This window comes from Notolepis coatsorum, assembly GCF_963971535.1.
Source record: "Notolepis coatsorum genome assembly, chromosome: 5".
NCBI classification, from domain to species: Eukaryota; Metazoa; Chordata; class Actinopteri; order Aulopiformes; family Paralepididae; genus Notolepis; species Notolepis coatsorum.
In genome coordinates, this window is record NC_140169.1 from 194,725,693 (window position 1) to 194,750,126 (window position 24,434).

General features: G+C 42.8%; 1 protein-coding gene across 1 annotated transcript in view; it reads left to right on the forward strand.

Moving 5' to 3' along the window:
* Positions 1-20,115, forward strand: part of tbx15 (T-box transcription factor 15) — a gene marked incomplete at both ends in the record, with an annotated part of 42,532 nt that extends 22,417 nt beyond the window's left edge. The window contains 3 exon segments of the mRNA XM_084314406.1: positions 11,335-11,432; positions 19,287-20,033; positions 20,036-20,115. Of these exon segments, the coding sequence (XP_084170532.1) occupies positions 11,335-11,432; positions 19,287-20,033; positions 20,036-20,115 (925 nt within the window).
* Between the last annotated feature and the right edge of the window lie 4,319 nt (positions 20,116-24,434).

Genomic DNA, 24,434 nt, shown 5'->3' on the forward strand with positions numbered 1-24,434 from the left:
CCTCTCTCTCTCCCTCTCCTCCTCTCTCATCTCTCTCTCCTCTCTCTCTCTCTTCTCTCTCTCCTCTCTCTCTCTCTCTCTCTCTCTCTCTCTCTCTCTCTCTCTCTCTCTCTCTCTCTCTCTCTCTCTCTCTCTCTCTCTCTCTCTCTCTCTCTCTCTCTCTCTCTTCTCTCTCTCTCTCTCTCTCTCTCTCTCTCTCTCTCTCTCTCTCTCTCTCTCTCTCTGTCTGTCTCTCCCTGAATTATCATAATAAAGAGGGAAACACTGAACCAGACCCTCAGCACATGAAAGCAGCCCCCTCATCTGGTCACATTATCGGCACAGATATTCAAGACATATTTTTTCATTTTTCAAACAATAGACTGCTTGATTTATGAACTGGCATTAAGGATTTCATTGGAGAAAACTACAGATAAAAAGATTATGCTAGAAGTACGATTTTTATAGAGGGAGAGAAATCTGTCTACATCTGTCTTGTTTAGCGTGTGTTCCCGATGTGAGATAATTTGTATTCACCTTTTATATTTAAATATATTTATTTATATTAAATATGACAGAATAATATCACATTACAATAAAGGTACAACATAAATAAAAAGGGCAGTTTCCCCCGCAGCTAATTCACTGATTAAGAGTCGTTTTCCTTTATGACATTAAATCTTAATATAGAACTCGCCCCGATCATTAAGTTACGATTTGTGTCGTCAATTTGATTTTGTCCGGTGACGCGGCTTTATGGGGTAAGCGAGGGCATAGCTCATTTGTTGGGTTTATGCAGCAGTATGAATGAACGCAGTGATGGCGAGGGCCGGTGTGATTAGCATGGCGCGCTAACGAGCAGGTACGGCTGGCGGAGGCGGTCCTGAAATAACACGCAGAGCGGTGCGGCCGCTCGTTTCCTTGGGACCAGCAGTGCGCCGGGGAGTAAATCACACAGGAAGGAGAAACGTGTACAGATTCAAGATGAAACGTCACCCAGATTTATGTGCAAAGTAAAAACTTGCTCCTTTTTAATGGCTCAGTTTCCTCCGAGTCCAGTACCGCACCTACCCCCCCCCGCTCCCCCGTCTCTCAATCTCTCTCTCTCTCTCTCCTCTACCTCTACCTCTAACTCTCTCTCTCTCTCTCTCTCTCTCTCTCTCTCTCTCTCTCTCTCTCTCTCTCTCTCTCTCTCTCTCTCTAACTCTCTCTCTCACACTTTCTCTCTCTCTCTCTCTCTCTCTCTCTCTCTCTCTCTCTCTCTCTCTCTCTCTCTCTCTCTCTCTCTCTCTCTCTCTCTCTCTCTCTCTCTCTCTCTCTCTCTCTCTCTCTCTCTCTCTCTCTCTCTCTCTCTCTCTCTCTCTCTCTTCTCTAACTCTCTCTTTAACTCTCCTTCTCTCTCTCTAACTCTCCCCCTCTCTATTTGACTCTCTCTCTTTCTCTCTCTCTCTAACTCCCTCTCTCTCTAACTCTCTGTCACTCTCTCTCCCTCTCTCTCTCTCACTTTCTCTCCCACTTTCCTCTTCCGTCCTCTCATTCATATCTTGTATAGTACACAATAATTTGTATAGTACACATGGAACACACACACACACACACGCACGCACGCACGCACGCACGCACGCACGCACGCACGCACGCACACACACACACACACACACACACACACACACACACACACACACACACACACACACACACACACACACACACACACACACACACACACACACACACACACACACACACACACACACTCTTCCACACATTCTGACACCTTCCTCTTCTCGCTGTCTTCCTCTTAAAGAAGGGTTCTCTCTTTTATTTATTTTTAAACCCAGGCCCTATTTAAACATTGTCTGGTATGATGTTGACTACAGGCTATAATTTAAAATAAACCATGATACATGTCCTGTTCCAAAATAGGAAGCTCACATTATAATCAGATGCGTCTTCATATATATCTGTACAGTGGAGATGGTTATAATGTGTTGTGCTATCTACGGTGCCTAGCTGCATGTTGTTGTTGCTACTGTTTTAGAGAAATTACAGGTACAGGTAGCCTGTCGTGGTTTCAGAAGACTAAAACACTTTATTGAGATTTGAATGATCTTTTAAATCTTTCAATCTTTTAAAATATTTGTTTTAATTATTTGTCATAGATTTTAAAGACAGAAATCTCGTACACATTTTCCGAGAGGTTTTTATATAAATTCTCTGCTCATTTTATGCCTGTCTATAATTACGCAAATGTTATGCTAATTGTATGCATATGTCTATTTTGTGTCTACATCACTGCTGTTTTGTGTCTACATCACTGATGTGAAGCACTTTGGGCTGCAATTCTTGTATGAAAGGTGCTATACAAATAAAGTTTGTAAATAAAATAACATTATTATCATTATTATTATTATCATTATTCCTCTGGTCTAAGATGGTACACACATATTAGTAAAAGAAAGCAATACGCTTGGACCAGCACTCACAGATTTTGATTATTTAATGGCAGCCTGAAACAAACATGTTTCGGAACAATTTATGTTCCTTCCTCAGTGTTGATGGCTAGCAAATGTTCTCACCGACAATAATGTTTATATACCAAGCAAAGCAGGAAGTGACATCATCCACAGGTGTGTTGAGAGTTATAAGGTCGAATTTGACCCAGGAAGTACTTTGATACCAAGAGTCCATTGTTAAGTCAAAATTACCACAATATAGAAATAATAAATGTAGATATAAAATATATAAACATAAAATTGTTGTTATACTAGAAGCACAAATAAAACAAAAATAACATCTAGTATGTATGGCTAGATAGATGCACTCTAATGCCTTATTCATTTTAAAGGGGAACAAACAGGAAAAAACAGGAAAAAACAGGAAAAAACATCACCACTTCGGTGTACTTGAGGTTGTTGGTCAACTCACCTCTAAACAGGTTGTTGGTCAACTCACCTCTAAACAGACCTTTAAATATACCTGAGACGTCTGTTTGAGAATATCTCTGTGTGAATGTCCAACCAAATTAAATATATACAAAGTACATTCAAACTTATTACATAAGTATACCCGAAACTAAATTGCATATCTCTTACCCCTATTTTTTATGGGCTAAAAATAGATATTTACTGACTTACTAAATTAAAAAATTTCCCTTGAGTGCCTCTGTTGACAGCCTTGCATCATTACATCAGAAAATTGTATTTGGACTTGAAATATTCAAAATGGGGAAGGTCCTAAAATAAAAACGGGTAAACACTTTTTTTCCTTCGTGTAAATATAAAATATAAAAAAAAAAATTATTAAACAAGAAACCCTTGGGTAAATAAGTCCGCCCTTTGGGGTAAAGTCAAACTCTTTTTTTGAGCCTCATGAATAAAGAGGAAAAAACTACACCTGTTCGGTGTGTCTAAGGTTATTAGTCTTACGAATGGCTCTTTAAAATAGATCTATAGTCTAATCATTAATACTCCCTTGTATACTTAGATACTTGTTGCTTAAATAACCAGATGCCCTTATTTGTTGGGCTAAATGGATCTTACTCATATTTACTGAACCAGGCTCACCCTCCATACATCATTCTAAAGATACTAAAACATTAACTAATAATCGGCCTTAATGGGAAAGGTATTTAAAGGAAGCAGGTCAAAACGTTCTCTTCATTCATCCTTCTTGGTTCTATACAGTTAAAGAGGTGAATATAATAACACTCCCTTTGCAATAGTAGCTTATGCCTGTCACCTCCCCTGGCGGGCCTATGAACTAACTCTAGACCCATATAACGGAGATATTTGACAGCATGCTTGCAAGTCATGAAGTGTCTAGCTACCGCAGATTTGACGTCTGAATTTCTGATTGAACACTTATGTTCACTGATTCTTAATTTGAATGGTCTCGTTGTTTTGCCTACATATGAAAAATCACAAGGACATTTCAGCAGGTATACTATGTTGGAGGAATTGCAGGTAATACGTCCTTTAACCGGTATCTGTTTGCCCGTTTTTGGGTGTGTATAACTTTTGTCTTTGATCATCCCATGGCAATGTACACAAGATTGACAGGGAAAATTCCCATCTGGGATGTTAGACATAAAGTGAATCGGTTTTATTATGGGAAAATCCGTTTTCACAAGCAGATTTGAGAGATTCGCTTGTCTTTTGTAGTAGTAATTGGGCGAATGTTGAAACGCCATTCCGATTAGAGGATCAGACTGTAAAATATGCCAGTATTTATTAACAATGGTACGTATGTCTCTCGTAATCAGGCTGTAAGTAGACACAAAGGCTACTTTATCAGAGTGTACCTTATTCTTCTTAGGGGCCAGTAACGAGGATCTGTCAATCTGCTGAGTTTTGTGCAGGGCCTTAGATGTTAAAATATCACTGTATCCTCTGTCGTGAAAATTCTCCCGTAAGGTTTCGGCTTGGGCCTTGAATCTGACCTCCGTGTCGCAGATTCTCTTGTAACGGAGTATTTGGCTGAAAGGTAGACTATTTTTTAAAGCCGGGGTATGGTAGCTAGAAAAATGGAGAAACGAATTTCTGTCTGTCTCTTTTTTGAAGACCTCTGTATGTAATGAAGTCCCACTTGGGGCTTTGTTGATTAAGACGTCCAAAAAGGGTAGCGATTGCAAATCGAACTTCAAAGTAAATTTTATCGTTAATCTACAAGAGTTGAGATATTCAAGGAAGTCAAGAAGCTCAGACGATGTACCTGACCAAATAAAAAATAGGTAATCTATATAGCGCATGTAGGATTTGACGTGTTTCTCAAACGGGTTATTTTTAAAAACATGTTCTAGTTCAAATTTGGACATAAAAAGATTAGCTAGGTTCACTGCGGCTGGCGAGCCCATGCTGAGTCCTCTGTTCTGCAAATAATATGTATCTTGAAATCTAAAGTAATTCCTCGTAAGCACTAGATCGGCTAGTCTAACTAGCGCGTCTGTGGAGGGGAGTGATTCTGCTCTCGAGTTTAAATAAAAACTCAGTGCGTCTAACGCATCAGCATGTGGAATGCTAGGGTACAGGCTGACTACATCCATGGTAACAAGAAAGTCTGTGGGACTAATATTACAGGCCAGAAGCCCACTCAGGAAGGAAGTAGTGTCTTTTAAATACCCGCGTTGTGAAGAGTCCAGATCCTTAATATGTGCGTCTATATATTGCGAAATTTTCTCTGTGGCAGAGCCTATGCCGGAGACTATCGGTCGACCTGGAGGGTTAACTAGATCCTTGTGGATCTTGGGTAAGGTGTAAATGATAGGCGTAATTGGGTGCTCTACAAACATAAATTTAAATTCATTTTCAGTGATTACTTCAGCTAATCTGAGGCTTTTTAGGACTGTTTTAATTTCCGTAGAAAATCGGAACACTGGATCTGAATTTAACTGGGTATACACCTCAATGTCGTTCAATTGTCTCATAATCTCAGTCACGTACGTACTCTTATTTTGGAGAACAATTCCTGCACCTTTGTCAGCTTTTCTAAAAATTAAATCGTCTTTTTCCATGAGTTCCTTGAGCGCTCTCGACTCTGATTCCAGTAAATTGGGGTAAAGCTGGGCCTTGTGGCTGGTATCACATAAATTCATGACCTCATTCTGTACCAGTCTACAAAAAGTATCCACTGAAGGTGGGTTAAGATGGGGTACAAACAAGCTACGTGGCTTAAATACTTTACTAGTAGGCAAAGAGTGGGTATCAGGCTCTGTTTCTGCATCCACAACCACATTTTCAGGCACATTTATGTTAGTAACATATTGGGTTCTGTTAACTATCCCTCTGGCATAAAAGGCTTTCAACTTAATATTGCGAAAAAACTTAAAAAGCTCTACCTTGGTAGTAAAAGAGTCCACCCTCCGTGCCGGGACAAATGATAACCCTTTCGACAGTACTGTATGATGCAAGTCGCTCAATTGTGCGTTCGAAATATTCACTAGGTTGGATGTGGACGTGGTGCTCATCTCCGAAACCGTTGGCCTCTTTCTCTGGCTCCTCCGCGTCTTCTGGTGGCCTCTCGCGGCGGTCGGGGTGGGAGAGGGCCGTCCCGCGCGTCCTGAAAAATCGATTGGCTGCGGAGGGAATACCTTTCTTGAGAGGGCGTCTCGTCTGAGCTGACAGCTGTGGAAGAAGAGTCCGAGTGCCTCTGTCGATCTCTGGGCTGCCAGTTCTGCCTACGGCTCCGGGCTTGTGGTTGGTGCAGCCATGGGTAGACCATGTGAGCCGCGTAATCCTGCTCGTCTCTGCGTCTCTTCGCTCTCTTATGTAGCACGATGTCAAGTTTGTATTTTTCTAGTTTCTGATTCACAGACTCTAGCATTTCGGTCAGCTGATCAGGAGTTAAAATGTTCTTCATTTCTTCCTCTAACGAGGTCAGTTCAGCTTTAACCGTGGCTAATTTAGAGCCTTCATTGTCAATAATCAGAAGTAGAAGGTCTAAGGAGCATTTATCCAGGATGGCACACCATTTATCACAAAATTCCGGTGAATCTCGTCCCAGAGTAGGTTCCTTGGTCACTCTCAAACTTCTCGGGATGATGGCATCCTGCCAGTACTTGGTCAGCGTCTCTCCGTGGAGTAGGGTACGGGTCTCTCTCTGTCTCAGCCGAGTGAGAAACTGGGCTAATGCTTCCCTTCCTTTGACGGGAGGTGCCGAGATCTCCGGCGAGGGGAACAAACGACATATTCTGTCACTTTCACCTTTGGTGTAAGCATAGCCCCTCCTCTCCATATCTTGTAGCAGTGTGGGTTGCTGAAGTCCTCTTGGGCACTGGATGCGCTATAAAAAGCCTGGAGCTGCGTGTCTCTAAGATGCCTATAGGCAGCTTTAAATCGATAAGTCAAGATAGACTGCGCTCACAAAATATAACACTGGGTGCTGAAATCCCGTGGAGTATATTAGAAAAAGAAAGCAATACGCTTGGACCAGCACTTACAGATTTAGATTATTTAATGGCAGCCTGAAACAAACATGTTTCGGAACAATTTATGTTCCTTCCTCAGTGTTGATGGCTAGCAAATGTTCTCACCGACAATAATGTTTATATACCAAGCAAAGCAGGAAGTGACATCATCCACAGGTGTGTTGAGAGTTGCTATAAGGTCGAATTTGACCCAGGAAGTACTTTGATACCAAGAGTCCATTCTTAAGTCAAAATTACCACAATATAGAAATAATAAATGTAGATATAAAATATATAAACATAAAATTGTTGTTATACTAGAAGCACAAATAAAACAAAAATAACATCTAGTATGTATGGCTAGATAGATGCACTCTAATGCCTTATTCATTTTAAAGGGGAACAAACAGGAAAAAACAGGAAAAAACAGGAAAAAACATCACCACTTCGGTGTACTTGAGGTTGTTGGTCAACTCACCTCTAAACAGGTGAAATATTAGTGAAAATGAGCAACTCCCAAATCCAAAAACTAAGAGTGCTAAATCTCAAATGTCATCAAGTATAAAGTCTGAAGCTGCTCCATAGACATTGGGTCTCATTCTCCAACATCTTCCAAAGACTTCTCTTAGGGCAACCATCTTGGAACCGACTGAGACAGAATCGACGACAAGTTCACTCTGATTCCCCAACGCGTGGGGAAGATGTCTTAAGTGGCTCAAACGATCACAGCTGGGATGCCGGCGATGAGGAATGTCACCATTCAGAAACATGAGCGCGCGTCCCCGTCTAGGTCATTTGCATACAAACAATGCCTCCGACGCTCCTTATAAAGACAGGCTCTGTGCCGTGTGCAAATGAAATCGCAAAAAGTCAATAGTTAGACACACCTATCCAGCTCATTAGAATGCAACTGATGATGCAGCCGTGTGAAAATGACGGCCGATATGCGGAAGCGCTTTGCGACCGATCAAAATGAGATTAGAATGATTAATGTATTGTCATCATCATATATATATAATACAGCTTGTGGTGCACCTGCCGCAGCGCACGCACACACACACACACACACACACACACACACACACACACACGTGCACGCAGTACTGTTTAGTCTATGTGCGTAATGAATGAACGCAGTATAGGCTTATATTATTCTAATGACTTGTTTTATTAGGAGAGCACAGATACTGCGCTGCCCGTAGTACAGTCCACCATGCAGTCCGCTGATAGTACGCCCGACTCTGGCGGCCTTATGTGTACTGTACTTACTGTATGTATAGGGCAGAGCATATATAGTATCTACTAAATCCTAATGAAACAAGTAATTAGAATAATATAAGCCCACTGTTCATTCATTAGACATGTAGGCTATACTTGTGGCACACACAACAAGACTTATGGAATATTAATGCAGTATATTTCCACACGATTAGCTTTAGTTCTTATTTATTTATCCACTGGCATTTGCAGTGTTGTTGTAGTAGGCTACATAGTGTATCTCAATATCTGTTTTTATTGATTAATGATATATTTGAAAGAATGCAGGTTATAGCTATATAAAACAAATGTCTGTCCCATTGTACCAATCAATGGGATATATTGCATGTTGGCTATAACCTGCATTCTTTCAAATGTATAATTAATCAATAAAACAGATATGTAACAAATAAGAAATACAAATGCCACAGAAGGCATTAAATAATAATTATTTTCAATCATTTCACAATAATTGCATAATTGTGTTTGAAGTAATTAAGTAATTATACATTTGTCCAAAATAGCTGGTTCAGATGTGGTTAATCCAGCTGCCCTGTGATCAGATGAATCCATATTATTTATTTTTCCGACATCAAATGCGTAATTTTTTATCGTACAAATATTGTCATATTTATTTAAATTATGATTAATTCATTAATTCCAAGGAGGCCTGTAGGGTTGACGTGAAAGAATCACTATGATTCCTCACGGAGCACACCAGTCTGTCAAGTTAAGTGTGCTCCTCAGCACTCCTAAATCCAAGCTTAGGGCCCGTTGGGGAATTCCACAACCGGCCCTAAGATGTCTCAAATGGCCCTGAGAGCAAATTTCTTGTCGTAAGAGACCAACAAAGTTACGACAAAAAATTTCGTCTTAGCCAGATTTCGGCCCATTTAAGACATATTAGGGCTGGGAGTGGGAGTCCCCAAATTTTCCTGAGATCAGATTTGATCGTGGCTGAGAGCAGATTTAAGAGTGCTGAGGAGCACTCTTAAATCTGCTCTCAGCCACGATCAAATCTCATGATTGATTGACTAATTTAAAATTTCATTATAACTTGACAGACTGTGTTCTCATAGTGATTCCTTCACATCAACGCTACAGGCCTCCTTGGAATTAATTACTTAATCATAATTAAAATAAATATGACAATATTTGTACGATAAGAAATTACGCATTTGATGTCAGAAAAATAAATAATATGGATTCATCTGATCACAGGGCAGCTGCTTAACCATATCTGAACCAGCTATTTTGGACAAATGTATAATTACTTTAATTACTCAGATATTCAAACACAATTATGCAATTATTGTGAAATGATTGAAAATAATAATTATTTAATGCCTTCTGTGGAATTTGTATTTCTTATTTGTTACACATCTGTTTTAATGATTAATTATATACATTTGAAAGAATGCAGGTCAACATGCAATGTATCCCATTGATTGGTATACAATGGGACAGACCTTTGTTTGATTGATTTATTGATTGATTGATTGAAAACTTTATTAACAGATTGCAGAATGGGTACAGTACAGTACAGCTCAATTACATAAGGGGATGCAGACCAGAGAAAGAATTTCGTCTTGTTTACATCAGGGTCCCCCATTTTCAATTCATCATAACATATGACACACAGGACACTACATCTATACATTTATGACATACCAGATTTGCAAATACAGTACTGTTTGTGATACGAAAAGAGTCTAGAAAAGAGAGTACATTTGACGTAGAAACTGTTGGAGGAGGTTGGGTAGGAGGGGTGGGTGTGGGATAGACTTACACTGTACAAGCAAAACTGTACATTGGAATATTGACAAAACCATACTTTGTCATTTACTGTACATTGGAGGGGGTTGATATAGCTATAAACCTGCATTCCTTCGAATATATCATTAATCAATTAAACGTATATTGAAATACACTATATAGCCTATACACCAACACTGAAATGACAGTGGATAAATAAATAAGAACTAAAGCTAATCGGTGGAAATAGACTGCATTAATATTCCATAACAAGTCTTGTGTGCGCCTACGAATGAACAGTAGCCTATAGGCTTAATTATGGAATAATAAGCCATACTGCGTTCATTCATTACGCCCGCCGTAGGCTATATATATTATATTTCATTCATTCATTCATATACAGTACTGCGCGCATGTGTGTGTGCGCGCGCTGCGGCAGGTGTACCGCGAGCTGTATATGATGCCAATACATTAATCTAATCTAGTTTTGATGGCGCACAAGCGTGATTACGAAACCTAGCAGCATTTCTCGGAGACGCTCTCTGATTGGCACTGACTGACACTAGGTTTCGTAATCACGCGGCTTGCAAGACTCGCAAAGCACTTCCGCCATTCCATTTGCACACAGCTGCGTCACTAGTTGCCTTATAAGGAGCTCTGGAGGCGTTGTTTTGTATGCAAATGAAGTGAACGGGAACGCGCTTTCGAGTTTAAGACAGAATGCCATTCTCCAAGCAGATATCAGATCATATAATTTGTGCGACCTTTTCAGCCACTTAAGACATATTACCAGCACGTTCAGGACTCAGAGTGAACTTGTCATTGATTATGTCTCAGTGGTTCCAAGATAAGTCTTCCAGAATATATCTTTTTCGGGAATGAGACCATAATGACACTAAGAGCAGCCAGGGGAATATTCTGAGTTCATACGTACGTGTTCTGTTTCAGAACTGAGTACACTACTATAGAATAAAGATCATTAGGATATAAAAACTAAAACAAACATTCTGTGGGTCCACAAAATCAAAAACTCATTCGTTGTTAATGGAGCAGCTTCAGACTTTATACTTGATGACGTCACAAGTTTGATTCTTATTTCTCTTCTGGTTATGGGAGAGTAGCCCTCTCTCTCTGGCAATAGGTTTAAATAGCCACAGCCAGTATTAAAACAATCAAAACAATCAAAACCGTAAGCACTTATCGAAACTATGTACAATTAAAATATAGGCATACTAGAATAAAGACATGTGTGAACAGAGCTGTGTCACATTGCAACTTTGTAATATATACTATGTAGAAAAGACTAACTCCAAAAATAAACCAGATAATTGCGTAAAAAATTTAAATAAAGATACATAATAAAGATATTATATGTAATATCTCTCTCTCTCTCTCTCTCTCTCTCTCTCTCTCTCTCTCTCTCTCTCTCTCATATTCAGGACTGGTTTGGAGGCGATCATGGAGACCTATGCCTTCTGGAGACCTCCAGTGAGGACACTCACATTTGAGGACTTCACAAACATGCAGAAGCAGCAAGGTATGTTGAATGAGACACTTGACACTCATAAATTGCCTCAACAAACTCACATTGATTACATGGCAATTCCTTAGTTGAAGCCATTTTCAAATGTTCCCACGATGACAGTGATTTGTCATCGCCCATCAACATCAGAGTCCTGTGCCACCGCTTTTTCCTTCCCTTTGCCCACGTTCCCCGACTGAAGTGACTACAGTTCCACTAGTGAATGTTCCCCCTGCATTGACCAAACGTAGCTCACTCTCGCCAAAATGGAAGAGAAGTTGATAACAGCCGGTAAAGGCTTCCCCAGCGACTTTTATTTGATAAACTGCAGAAATAAACCCTGTTGGTTAAAACTTTGTAGCTGAACGAGAACACTACAAACACACGCGTCAGATGACAAGGCCTCATCAACCGAGGTGCTCACTGTGTGTACTTGCTGTTAAGACAACTGATACCCACAGGGCAACTGTGACAGCCAATAGCCTCAGTCTATTAAACATAATATGGACTCTTTAATAACAAAGGAACACCTCGTCGTCATAAAACATTTGAATAAACTTTTCAACCTGCGTCACACTTGGTCGCCTGCTGTCCAGAGCGTTGCCTTGGTGTATCATCACCACGGTACACGAGACGAGACACGAGACACGAGACGACCTCGTCTGAACTGTATCGCCGCATACTTTCCTCATATCTCACCGTGTATCAAATATCAGCCGTGTCCTTGGTTTGAGCCAGGCCATCCACTGCCTCTCTGGCAGAGGCCTTGAGGTCTGCACTGTATCTGCTCAACTTTTCACTTATCGCAGAGCCCTTGTAAAGAAAATCATTATTAAACAACCCTGCGGCTTTTGGACGGCGATGTGACACAAGTCAGGCGTCAGTCGGGCCGTCTGCTTGTCTCTCTCCCCCGGCGCGGGGACAAGGCGGCGGTTTCCTCACCCTACCTCGTACCTCTGGGGGTCAGCATGACGTGGAGCTCTGTGTCTGAACAGAGGACCACATCTGTTTGTTATCACTAACCTCCTCCAAAGCCATTACGCTTTAATTAAAGCCCTCACGCCGCCAGTGAACCCCAGGCGCCCCAAACAGGACTCTGGTTCTGGAAAACTATCCATTGCGCTTATGTTTATGTGTGTGCATGTGTGTATTCACCTGTGTGTGCATTGTGCACTGGTATGTGTGTACGTGTGTAGAGCGTGCTTTTTGGTGTCCGTTCATGTGTGTGTGTGCAGTGGCGGTTCTAGGATATTTTTTAAAGTAGGGTGGCCAGAGGGTGGCCCAGGTCTGTCCAGAGGTGGCCAGAGGGTGGCCCAGGTCTGTCCAGAGGTGGCCAGAGGGTGGCCCAGGTCTGTCCAGAGGTGGCCAGAGGGTGGCCCAGGTCTGTCCAGAGGTGGCCAGAGGGTGGCCCAGGTCTGTCCAGAGGTGGCCAGAGGGTGGCCCAGGTCTGTCCAGAGGTGGCCAGAGGGTGGCCCAGGTCTGTCCAGAGGTGGCCAGAGGGTGGCCCAGGTCTGCCCAGAGGTGGCCAGAGGGTGGCCCAGGTCTGTCCAGAGGTGGCCGGTACGCGCCATGGATGCACAAACAAATTGTTGATGCCATTTTATTGTTTCACATGTGAGAAATACAAATAAAACAAAAACATTATGCATTAATATTATTCTACTAATAGTCTAAAACATAAATGAATAGGTCAGTCTCATTCATATTATTGCAGAACCTTTATAGTCTAACTAGGCTAACATTGACAAATAGATAGCTACCACCTCATTTACAAAAGTTGACGCTATTAAGTAGACAAATGCTCGAAGCAAACCACCACCACAACAAAAACATACGTTATGCAAACCCTGCTTTCTATCTTCCTCTAAATTAACTCATCTGAATTATATAATACATCTATGCTGAAAGTAATTCAGCTTCCAGCTGTGTTATTATGGTGGTTCTCTGTTTCATAATTTATACATGTTTTTCTTAATAAATAGGTAAATTACCATCCTAAACGTAAAACGATAGCCTAACTGTCCCATTTAGCATACAGGCTGTTATCATGGACTTGTCTTTTGCGCAAATACTGGTTAGAGCGATGTTAACTATCAAGGATGAGAAATGAAATACATTAACAGGAGCAATGGCTAAACGGAAGCCACGTTCCAAGTAGGGCTGTCTACCCTCCCTCTGCCGCAGGAGGGCTCCAAGCTCACTCACTCACTCGCTCGCTCGCTCACTCACTCACTCACTCACTCACTCACTCACTCACTCACTCACTCACTCACTCACTCACTCACTCACTCACTCACTCACTCACTCACTCACTCACTCACTCACTCACTCACTCACTCACTCACTCACTCACTCACTCACTCACTCACTTACTCACGCAGCACTTTTATCTTCATTAACTACTGTACCTTTCTATTACCCAAATTATGTTCTATTACGTTCAAAAACAGCAACAACATCATATCAGACACCCCCCTGAGAACCAGGATAAACTTTAGATTCAATGATATCATTTACATTTACATACTAAATGTAAATGTATATCATGACGATTAACAAGCTAATGCTACCAACATTGTGGTTTCACCTGACAGCAGTGATAGATACCAAACACAGTAGCTCTACTCACCATTGGAGCTTCTAGTGGTCCATTGTTGTCCAGAGCAGATTGATAAAAATGCAGACTAAAGGCCCTCCCATAGTCGAGCGGAACGTACACGGAGGTCCGCGCGGACTCAAAGTGGACTCAAAGCGGACTCCAAAAGCTCCAATTTTCTAACCGCGTGGACGTCCGCTCACTTGGTGTCACACAAAACGCTGCTTGGCGTTGACATCGACCTGCATTTAATGTGACGCCGATCTGCATTTTACTCTGAACACTTGCTCCGTGCCAAGTGAGAGTAGGGCATGGGTAGGATTGGTCCGGTAAAAACGTTGGCAGGTAGATGACGCTAAATTTAGTTTTACTATCGTCATCCATTCCATTCATATACATTTGAACCATGTCTTTTTTCATCATCTGAAGAAACTTGAGAAGTGTTCTAACAGTTATGACTAGCCTAGCAACATACTGACAGACTGCTGTCTAGTGTTCTAACAGTTATCAGTAGCCTAGCAACATACTGACAGACTGCTGTCTAGTGTTCTAACAGTTATCAGTAGCCTAGCAACATACTGACAGACTGCTGTCTAGTGTTCTAACAGTTATCAGTAGCCTAGCAACATACTGACAGACTGCTGTCTAGTGTTCTAACAGTTATCAGTAGCCTAGCAACATACTGACAGACTGCTGTCTAGTGTTCTAACAGTTATCAGTAGCCTAGCAACATACTGACAGACTGCTGTCTAGTGTTCTAACACAGCGGTTCTCAACAGGGGTGCCGCGGCACCCTACGGTGCCGCAGAGAGCTGCCAGGGGTGCCTTTGGATTACATAAAATTATCACTAAAGTGCTATCTGTTGCAGCTGCACTGTTTTCCATGAAAATACCATATTTGGATAAGTTTGACCATTTCTCAAAATCTGAAAATCATTATTTAATAAAACACAGAAGGATCACCAAGTTACTCTGGATAAAAAAACCTTTACAGACAACATTGAGACAAAGATTCCTGACACATCTCCATCCAAACTCTTGGAAGAACTCATTGAAATCTCATCTGATACCACCTGGAGAGCTCGTTTCAGAGTGTGGTGCTGAGTATAAAGTATCTCATGATGCAGCAGTTAAGGTGTTGATACCATTCAGCATCACATATCTGTGTGAAGCTGGCTTTTCATCCATGACAGCTCTGAAAACAAAATGTAGGGCAAAGTTGAGCCTTGAGGATGACATGCGTGTTGCCTTGTCAAAGATCTCCCCACGTATTGACCGTATTATTAGTCAGCAGCAGCAGACCTCGCATTGAGCTAGACATGTCCACTGAGTGAACGAGTGCTTATTTTCTGTATTTATTTATATTTTTTGAGAAATGGTAACTTGGTGATCCTTTTCTGTATTTAAAAAAAATACATGATTTTCTGTTTTTGAGAAATGGTCAAACTTATCCAAATATGCTATTTTTATGGAGAACAGTGCAGCTGCAACAGATAGCACTTTAGTGATAATTGTCTGTAATTTTATTTAAAGAAATATGCTATTTGATTTACTACTACAAGCAGTGTAATGTCAACAGTACTAAGCCATTTAGACCTGAAATAATGCATTATATAGCCTGCATATACACACAAATGTGTTTCCCGGTTTCTTAAATAAACATTATTTTGAAAGCAAGCACTTTTGTCATCATTGTAGCAAAAAAGACAGGACCGAAAAAGTCTTTATCGTATGTAGGGGTGCCCTGGAATATTTTATTGAACACAGGGGTGCCTTGGCAGCAGAAAGGTTGAGAACCCCTGTTCTAACATACATCAGCACTTTGCAAGACAAAGTAAAGATATACAACACATTTGTTTGTTGACTATAAACTGTTGAGTAATGTAGAATCCAGCCATTACGCTATTCAAGAGTCAAAGCTTCCCTCTGCATGTGAACGACACGAGTGACAGTGGCTCAGGAGGTAGATCGGTCATCTGGTAATCAGATGGTTCCCGGTTAGATTCACGCCCCTCCTGAGCAGCGTCTCAAAGTGTCCCTGAGCAAGACACTTAACCCCTTACTGCTCCCGATGAGCAGGTTGGCACCTTGCATGGTTGCCTCTGCCATCGGTGTGTGAATGTGTGAGTGATGAGTGAGTGAGTTGATGGGTGAATGTGAGGAACACAATTGTAAATCACTTTGGATAAAAGCTGTTATATAAATGCACCATTTATTTTTACCATTTTACCATTTATGTGAACTGTGGCACGACTGGCACAGTGGCGCAGTGGTTAGCACTGTTGCCTCACAAAAGTACTTTGGATAAAAGCGCTATATAAATGTAGTCCCATTTTATACAATCCATGCAGATGAATTTCCCCAAAGGGATTAATAAAGTACCATTTAACTGAACTGAACTTAAGCTCAGGGCCTCTGGGCCTTCCTGTGGACCTCCCTTTATCTCCTCCGCTTCAGTGTCTGGCCAATCACCTGCCCCCACAGCGACGGTAGCAGTCAATGACATGCCAGAGATCTTGGTGTGGCATTCAGACTTTACCCACCCCCTTAAAACCGCAAAACGCGTGTGTGTGTGTGCGTGTGTGTGTGTGTACGCATGTGTGTGTGTGTGTGTGTGTGTGTGTGTGTGTGTGTGTGCACGTGCGTGTGCACAGGTGCAAGTGTATGTGTATGTGTGTGGAGCGAGAGTAATCAGCGATTTCCCCCACGGCCGTGCGGCGCTGAGCCTCCTCTAACCCCTCCAGCCAGAGACTAGAGGAAAACATGACATCACCATGCTATCGCCTTCTTTGACTCTCCCTCTCTCTCTCTCTCTCTCTCTCTCTCTCTCTCTCTCTCTCTCTCTCTCTCTTCTCTCTCTCTCTCTCTCTCTCTCTCTCTCTCTCTCTCTCTCTCTCTTCTCTCTTTCCTCTCTCCCCCTCCTCTCTCTCTCCCCCCTCTCTCTCATCTCTCTCTCTCCTCCTCTCTCTCTCTCTCTCTCTCGTCTCTCATCTCTCTCATCTCTCTCTCTCTCCTCTCTCTCTCTCTCTCTCTTTCCTGGCCAGCAGAACCCCCTTGAACAGAACAGTGCTGAGCAGAACACAGCAGTGATATTATCGAAGGCATATGGTGCAAAATCAGAACCCCAGCCAAAGAGGGTCCTGCATTATTTAGTTATGCAGTCCAGCCCCCCCCCCCCCCCCCCCTTATTCTGGTTTCAAAAACCAAATTTATCCAACAGCAAGATGAACTCAAGCCAAATTCTCATTAATAAAGAAATATGTGATTGATATCCCACAGCTATCCTTCGATCCCAAAAAGCTTGATTTATTGTACACAATCCGTGCCAACAAGGGCCTTTTTTATGTCCTCCTTCAGCTACATCTATACATTTCTAAATTATGATTGCATCGGTTTTTATTGAGGAAAAAGGGCCGGCTCTGTTGACCAGACACGGGTAAAACTAAAGCCACATTTATCTCCACACACACAGGCAAATGGTATTTTGTGACATGGCTGGAGATATTTAAGGCGCAGATAATGCACTGCTGCAATTAGTTTTGATATATGCAGCTGAATAGGTAAGTGTGTATTACTGTCAGGGCTCTTAAAGGGGAATGCCATTCAGTTTAAGAATTAATGTATGTTACTCCTACGCTCCATGACAATCCAATCACCATTTGAAAAAAGTTTTATATCCATTTTCAGTGAGACGTCGTTACCTCATTTTCATTGCTAATTATTTCCAAATCGGGGCGATTTGAATGTTGAAAAGTGTAACCATTTTATATGCAAAGGTTGGCCTACATCTAATTTTGGGATGCAATGTCTCTCAAAACCAGAAATTGGACAACAGATATTCTAATGTGTTGTACTGTACACCCTAGAACTGCTCTATTGATGATACATGTTCAGTTACTGACTGAATGTGAGCATTTAGTTTTGAACATCCAACCAGGCTTTATATTATAGTTGTGCTATCAGTATAGTTGTATAAAGTAACTAGTTACACACCCAAAACTAGTAAGGGTGAGGCTGAGGGACAATCCCTCCTGTGTCTTCTGGCTACCTGATGTGGTAGTGAGGTTCAGTAATACAGGCTGAACTATTCTAGCACATAGGACGATCTGAAATCCAGTGGTATTCTCCTTTAATATATTATGGGGAAGTCATATCAGTAACTTAAACAAGGCTGAAGAAAGTGTCCTTGCATGATTTCTGACATTTGTCATTTCACTCATTATCACATCCCCACTGTCTCACCCCCCTGCTGTGTTTTTACATCCTCACTGTCTCACCCCCCTGCTGTGTTATTTACATCCTCACTGTCTCACCCCCCTGCTGTGTTATTTACATCCTCACTGTCTCACCCCCTGCTGTGTTATTTACATCCTCACTGTCTCACCCCCTGCTGTGTTATTTACATCCTCACTGTCTCACCCCTGCTGTGTTATTTACATCCTCACTGTCTCACCCCCTGCTGTGTTATTTACATCCTCACTGTCTCACCCCCTGCTGTGTTATTTACATCCTCACTGTCTCACCCCCTGCTGTGTTATTTACATCCTCACTGTCTCACCCCCCTGCTGTGTTATTTACATCCCCACTGTCTCACCCCTGCTGTGTTATTTACATCCTCACTTTTAACCCCCTGCTGTGTTATTTACATCCTCACTGTCTCACCCCCCTGCTGTGTTATTTACATCCTCACTGTCTCACCTCCTGCTGTGTTATTTACATCCTCACTGTCTCACCCCCTGCTGTGTTATTTACATCCTCACTGTCTCACCCCCTGCTGTGTTATTTACATCCTCACTGTCTCACCCCCTGCTGTGTTATTTACATCCTCACTGTCTCACCCCCTGCTGTGTTATTTACATCCTCACTGTCTCACCCCCTGCTGTGTTATTTACATCCTCACTGTCTCACCCCCTGCTGTGTTATTTACATCCCCACTGTCTCACCCCCCTGCTGTGTTTTTACATCCTCACTGTCTCACCCCCCTGCTGTGTTATTTACATCATCACTGTCTCACCCCCCTGCTGTGTTTTACATCCTCACTGTCTCACCTCCTGCTGTGTTATTTACATCCTCACTGTCTCACCTCCTGCTGTGTTATTTACATCCCCACTGTCTCACCCCCTGCTGTGTTATTTACATCCCCACTGTCTCACCCCCTGCTGTGTTATTTACATCCTCACTGTCTCACCCCTGCTGTGTTATTTACATCCCCACTGTCTCACCTCCCTGCTGTGTTATTTACATCCTCACTGTCTTTGTTTATCTGTTTCTAGGAGGAAGCACTGGTACCTCTCCCACCACCTCCAGCACAGGGACCCCATCCCCCTCTGGAGCAGCGCACCTCCTCTCTCCTTCCTGCTCCCCTCCCACCTTCCACCTGGCCCCCAACAGCTTCAACGTGGGCTGCAGGGAGAGCCAGCTGTGCAACCTGGGCCTGTCCGAGTACCCGGCGTGCGCACGCAGCAACATGGCCGCCCTGCAGGGCTACGGGGGTCTGGCCGACAGCTCTTACGGACGGCTCCAGGCGGCGGGGGGCGGCGTGGCCTCTGGCCAGCCCTCTGAATCCTTCCTGCCCCAGAGGACTTCCTCCTTGATCGCCGCCGGCATGCAGGGCGGCGCCCATGCCTCGTTGTCGGGTGGCGGTGGTGGCGGTGGCGCCGGCGGCAAGATGGACGCCTACGGCGGTCAGCTGGGCTCTTTTCCAGCCTCCCAGCTACAGTACGTGATGCAGGCCGGAGCTAGCTCCTCCTCGGGCTCCTCGTCCTCGTCCGGCTCCTCCCCTTCCTCCGCCCACATGTTCAGCGGGAGCCACCACCACGTGCAGCAGGGCTCCTACAACGCCTTCTCCCTGCACAACCCCTACAACCTGTATGGATACAACTTCCCCACCTCCCCCCGCCTGGCCGCCAGCCCGGAGAAACCCCAGGGAGGCCTGCTCTGCTCCTCCACCGCCGGGGCCTTCGCAGAGCGCCAGTACCTGTCCAACGGGGGTATGGATGGCATGCACATGATCAGCAACCCCTCCGCCGGCAGCAGGGTCCCGGCTCCTGTGACGGCCGCCAGTATGGCTCCTCCTCTCAGATGTCGATGCACATGGTGTGAACCGGGACGGAGGGATCCCGCTTCTGACGCCAAACATAAGACACTCGCTCATTGTCCTCTGTTGTTAAAAAAATATCTCAGTCTCTTCAAAAGTGATTCTGTAATCTGTGACATGGGTTAAAGACAAAGATGGTGTTACGTTATGGTATTGGTGTTGACACGGCATTTTAACGTTAAGTATCCCGAGATACAAAGTGAACCTTTCAAAAAAGGACCTCATCTCAATGTGTTTGTTTTGTGAATTCACTCCACGGCTTAAAGAGAAATTAAAGGGAGTAGAACTATTATTTAAGTGTCATGCATTAAGGAATTTGTGTTTTTTTGTAAAGAGGATGATTTGGGCCAACGATCCTGATTCTCGCGTGACTTTTAAGAGCAAAATCCCAAAACAAAAGGAAGGCGAAGGGTTAAAGATGAAGGAAGAGCCCGTTCTGCTCTGGTTCTGAAGGGATTCTCAGGCGTGAACCCATGAATCTGTAATGGTGCAATAGTAACGACAGCCTCTAGAAGGGACTCATCCTTGTTTTTGGGGGGATTCAGTTGAACGCAGTACATGAGGTGAAGTTACAAAGAAATCTTCTCTCGTGACCCGGAGGAGAAGGCACTTGTGGAACACTGCCATGTTATTGTCGAAACGTCCAGGGGTTTTGGACGATGCTCACACAGTTCAATACGGACGTTTTCATTGGAGCAATAAGGGACAACTGGACAAGATTTACAGAATGACTCACAGACACTCATAAGGAGAGGGTGCAAATTAATCCGGACGTTGTGTGTTTGGACTTACCACAGAGAGTGTGAGCACCTGCACGTGGACAGACTGAGTAGAAGACTTGAAGGTCAAGGTGACGGTCTATTATTTTACCTGAGGGGGGGGGGGTCCCAGTCTTGCCCCCACACCTCGACATCTCTCAGTGGACATACATGAGAAGTGGCCTGTTCAGAAAATCACCACGCTATCTTATCAAACCCGTTTCCTCATAGACTGGAATGGCTTCACTATTTTGGAGTGGATTACCTTTTTAAGCATATATAAAAAATGGCGAATGCAAGCGAAAAACCATAAGCTTTAAAGTTGTTGTGTGAAATGTTCTAAATAAGCAATAGGAAACAGAGTAATTAAAATATGTTTTGGTGTGTTGTAGATACGTGTATTTAAGTGCCAAGCAATAATACAATTTTACAGGCCAAGCTATTATGAAAACGTGTGGGAAAAAAAGAAAACAAAATTATCCTTTTGGAAGGCCTTTTAAAAACAGAAAGAAACTGTAAATACAGGTGCCAAGCACACAAAAGCTCAATAAACGTTTTAATTCATTTGCATTGGTTTGGAATTTTGTTTTCTTCTCTATCCGTACGGCGTGAATGTATTTCGTTTTTCATTCAGTTCATATTTGGGGGCTGTTTTCCCTGAAAGTGTCTTAGTGTCTGTCTCCTCATCTCATCTCAATCGCTCCTTAGTGTTTGTCGGGGGGCGAAGACGCCCCGGTGCTTCAGAGAAAAGCGGACTCGGAGCGCCAGTCCTACCGGTGGACATGTAATCAAGACATCGGAGTTCATTTGTCAGTCAACTCATGGTGTCTCTCTGAGCACTGATGTCCTGGAATGCCGCCATTATTACCATGTGTAAGAATGCTCTCGCTCACACACACAGACACACACACACAGACACACACACAGACACACACACACACACACACACACACACACACACACACACACACACACACACACACACACACACACACACACACATACACACACACATCTGCTTTCCTCCACATCATAGGCATTTGTTTCAAACAATGACGCAACACATCTATCATAAAGGAAACTCGAGGGAGAGAGAGAGACATGTTTTTTTCCCTTCTGGTTCTGTTTACCATGCAACGGGAATCATGAATTAAGCCCATGTGCTTGTGTACTCCACTGCACTGTTGTTGTGTGGTGATACACATAAATATGCCACCTGTTTAAAGAGACATAAAAATCCCCTGTAATCATGTGAGCGCTGGGAAGAGAGAGAGGGGTAAAAATATTCATGATCATTCTTATACTTTAGGCTTTTTTTTGGCGCAGGCGCCCCCTTGTTGCTACCGCACCCACCCCTGTGATTTAGGGGGCCAATCAGCATCCATTACACGGATGTCTTCTGAAGTGAACAGCTCTCCCCCAATCACTTCCTATCATGCGTATACGGTTCCAGCCATGAAATATCATATCTGAACCATCATCAGAACGTGGGGGGGGGGGGCGGTCCAGGGCCGTGGAGACAGAGGCGCCGTATTGAAAACACCTGTTTCCCCCAAAGCATGACTTCAAATAATGAGGAGGGTGATGCACCGGAGAGGAGCGCATGATTTCATAATTTGGCACGACTCCCATCTATCTGGACATTATTTCCAATAATTATTCACGTTATTTGTCTGATATCCTCCCCCTTGCTCTGCGGTTCCAGCAGCATTTAAAATCAGCTCCTCCACTCTCTACGCAAATTTACCTCGGGGGGGGCCTGTTAAAATTTGTAGACACTGTACCGGTTTACATATGAAGTTGATTCTGACATAATGTGCAACAGGTCTGTTTTACTGTAAAAGCCCCCGGTCGGTACAGTAAACACAGGGGGAGCCCCACCAACAGAGAGAAACAAGAAATAACAACGGAGACATGTTTTCATTCTCTGGTTGATTGATTGAGCTGTTGACGCGAGGACTAACACTGAGTTATTAATACCGTCACTGTATTTGGTGGCTGTAAAAAGGGTTGTTTACATGTACGTTTGTAATGTTTGTAAAAATATATTCTGATTTACAGCGAGGTAAGAAGTTTCCAAATAGTGGTATTTTCCGCCTACAGATCCAAACTCTTCAAGAATTTATGTAAACATACCCCACATTGATGTGGTAAAAAGAAAAATCTGCATTGTGGCTTTAAGTGAAAAAGAAGGTCAGTGAATAACAACGCTTTCCTTTTGGAATCTACCATTAGCTCCAGAATATGCTAACAATCCGATTGACTGATTAATAGGGAGCGTATAGCTGCCATACTGTAAAATATGAAACTGGAACAATCGGAGACTCCAAACGATCTCCTGACAGCCGGGATACTTTACGAGGTGCCCTGACGGGGCTGAGTGAGTTCTCGTGCCTAATGTGCTGCTTTGAGGCCATTTTGAGTGACAGCTTGCTGACTGGACGCTATCCCATAATCCCTTACTGTTAGTCATTGATCTTTCTCTCTGAGCACATTTCAGGCTTTTTAACAGACCCTGTAGAATGTGGACCCGTCCCAGAGGGAACCCCCACTGGATCCGTCTGGGAGTCTCTGCCCGACGGGTTATTGGCCAAAAACGAGAGAAAAACACAACTTTAATTGGGTGAATCTGTGGGTCTGTTTTTGATATGGCTGGACTGTTGGTTTAATGTACCATCATATGAGGCATTCAGATAAAACATATTTCCAGTGAACTTGCCCTCTTTGTGTTTATTCTTTCCTTTGCTTTGGATTCCTGAGTTCAGCCCATCTTACAACATAAGGAGGCTCTCTTTCTCAAAGTGTTACAGTACGCCTGATGTGTATTGTGTAATTGAAACACAACATCATTTCTTTAAGGTCTTTATTCTTTAATAAAGGACCATCCCATACCTTCAAGCACCTTGAGCGGATTTATCCATTTCCCGAGCATCTTGACTGTATTCAATATAAGTATGCATCGTGATGACACAGATGACAAGCTTCAAAATAAGAAACACAGACTCTGTGACACAGCCAACTGAAAGGATATTTTATTGTCTTGATATGGCTAGGAAATATGTTTGTGTCCGCAGAAAAAACATTTATTAGAAAAGTGAAGACGTTCTCTAATACCGAATATGAATTGCATTTACATACTGTATAAATAGCCCAGACAGTATATATGCTGAGCCTACAATCTACAGAGTACTGTATATTAAGTCAAATTGGCAAGTCTGTCACATCTGGGATCAATCAATTGAGTGAATCCAGGAAGTGAATGATCTTTAAAAATCTAATATTAGAAAACCTTTGGCATGAAAAGTATGTTCTATCCATCCTACTGACAAGTAAAACGCTCCATCATATAGCAAATAAACAACAATATATGTTTAAAATATGAATTGACTGATGAAAGTGAAGTTACTACAACCTGGATGCCATTGGATGAAAATAAAGACAAGCTCCAGTCTCTCTGGGTCATAATCTGTGTCGACCAGGTGTCAATTAGGAACGGTGAAATATAAAACAGTCTCCACTTTCCCCTTTCACTACCAGATCCTATAGCCTTGTCTCGTGTCTTGTGA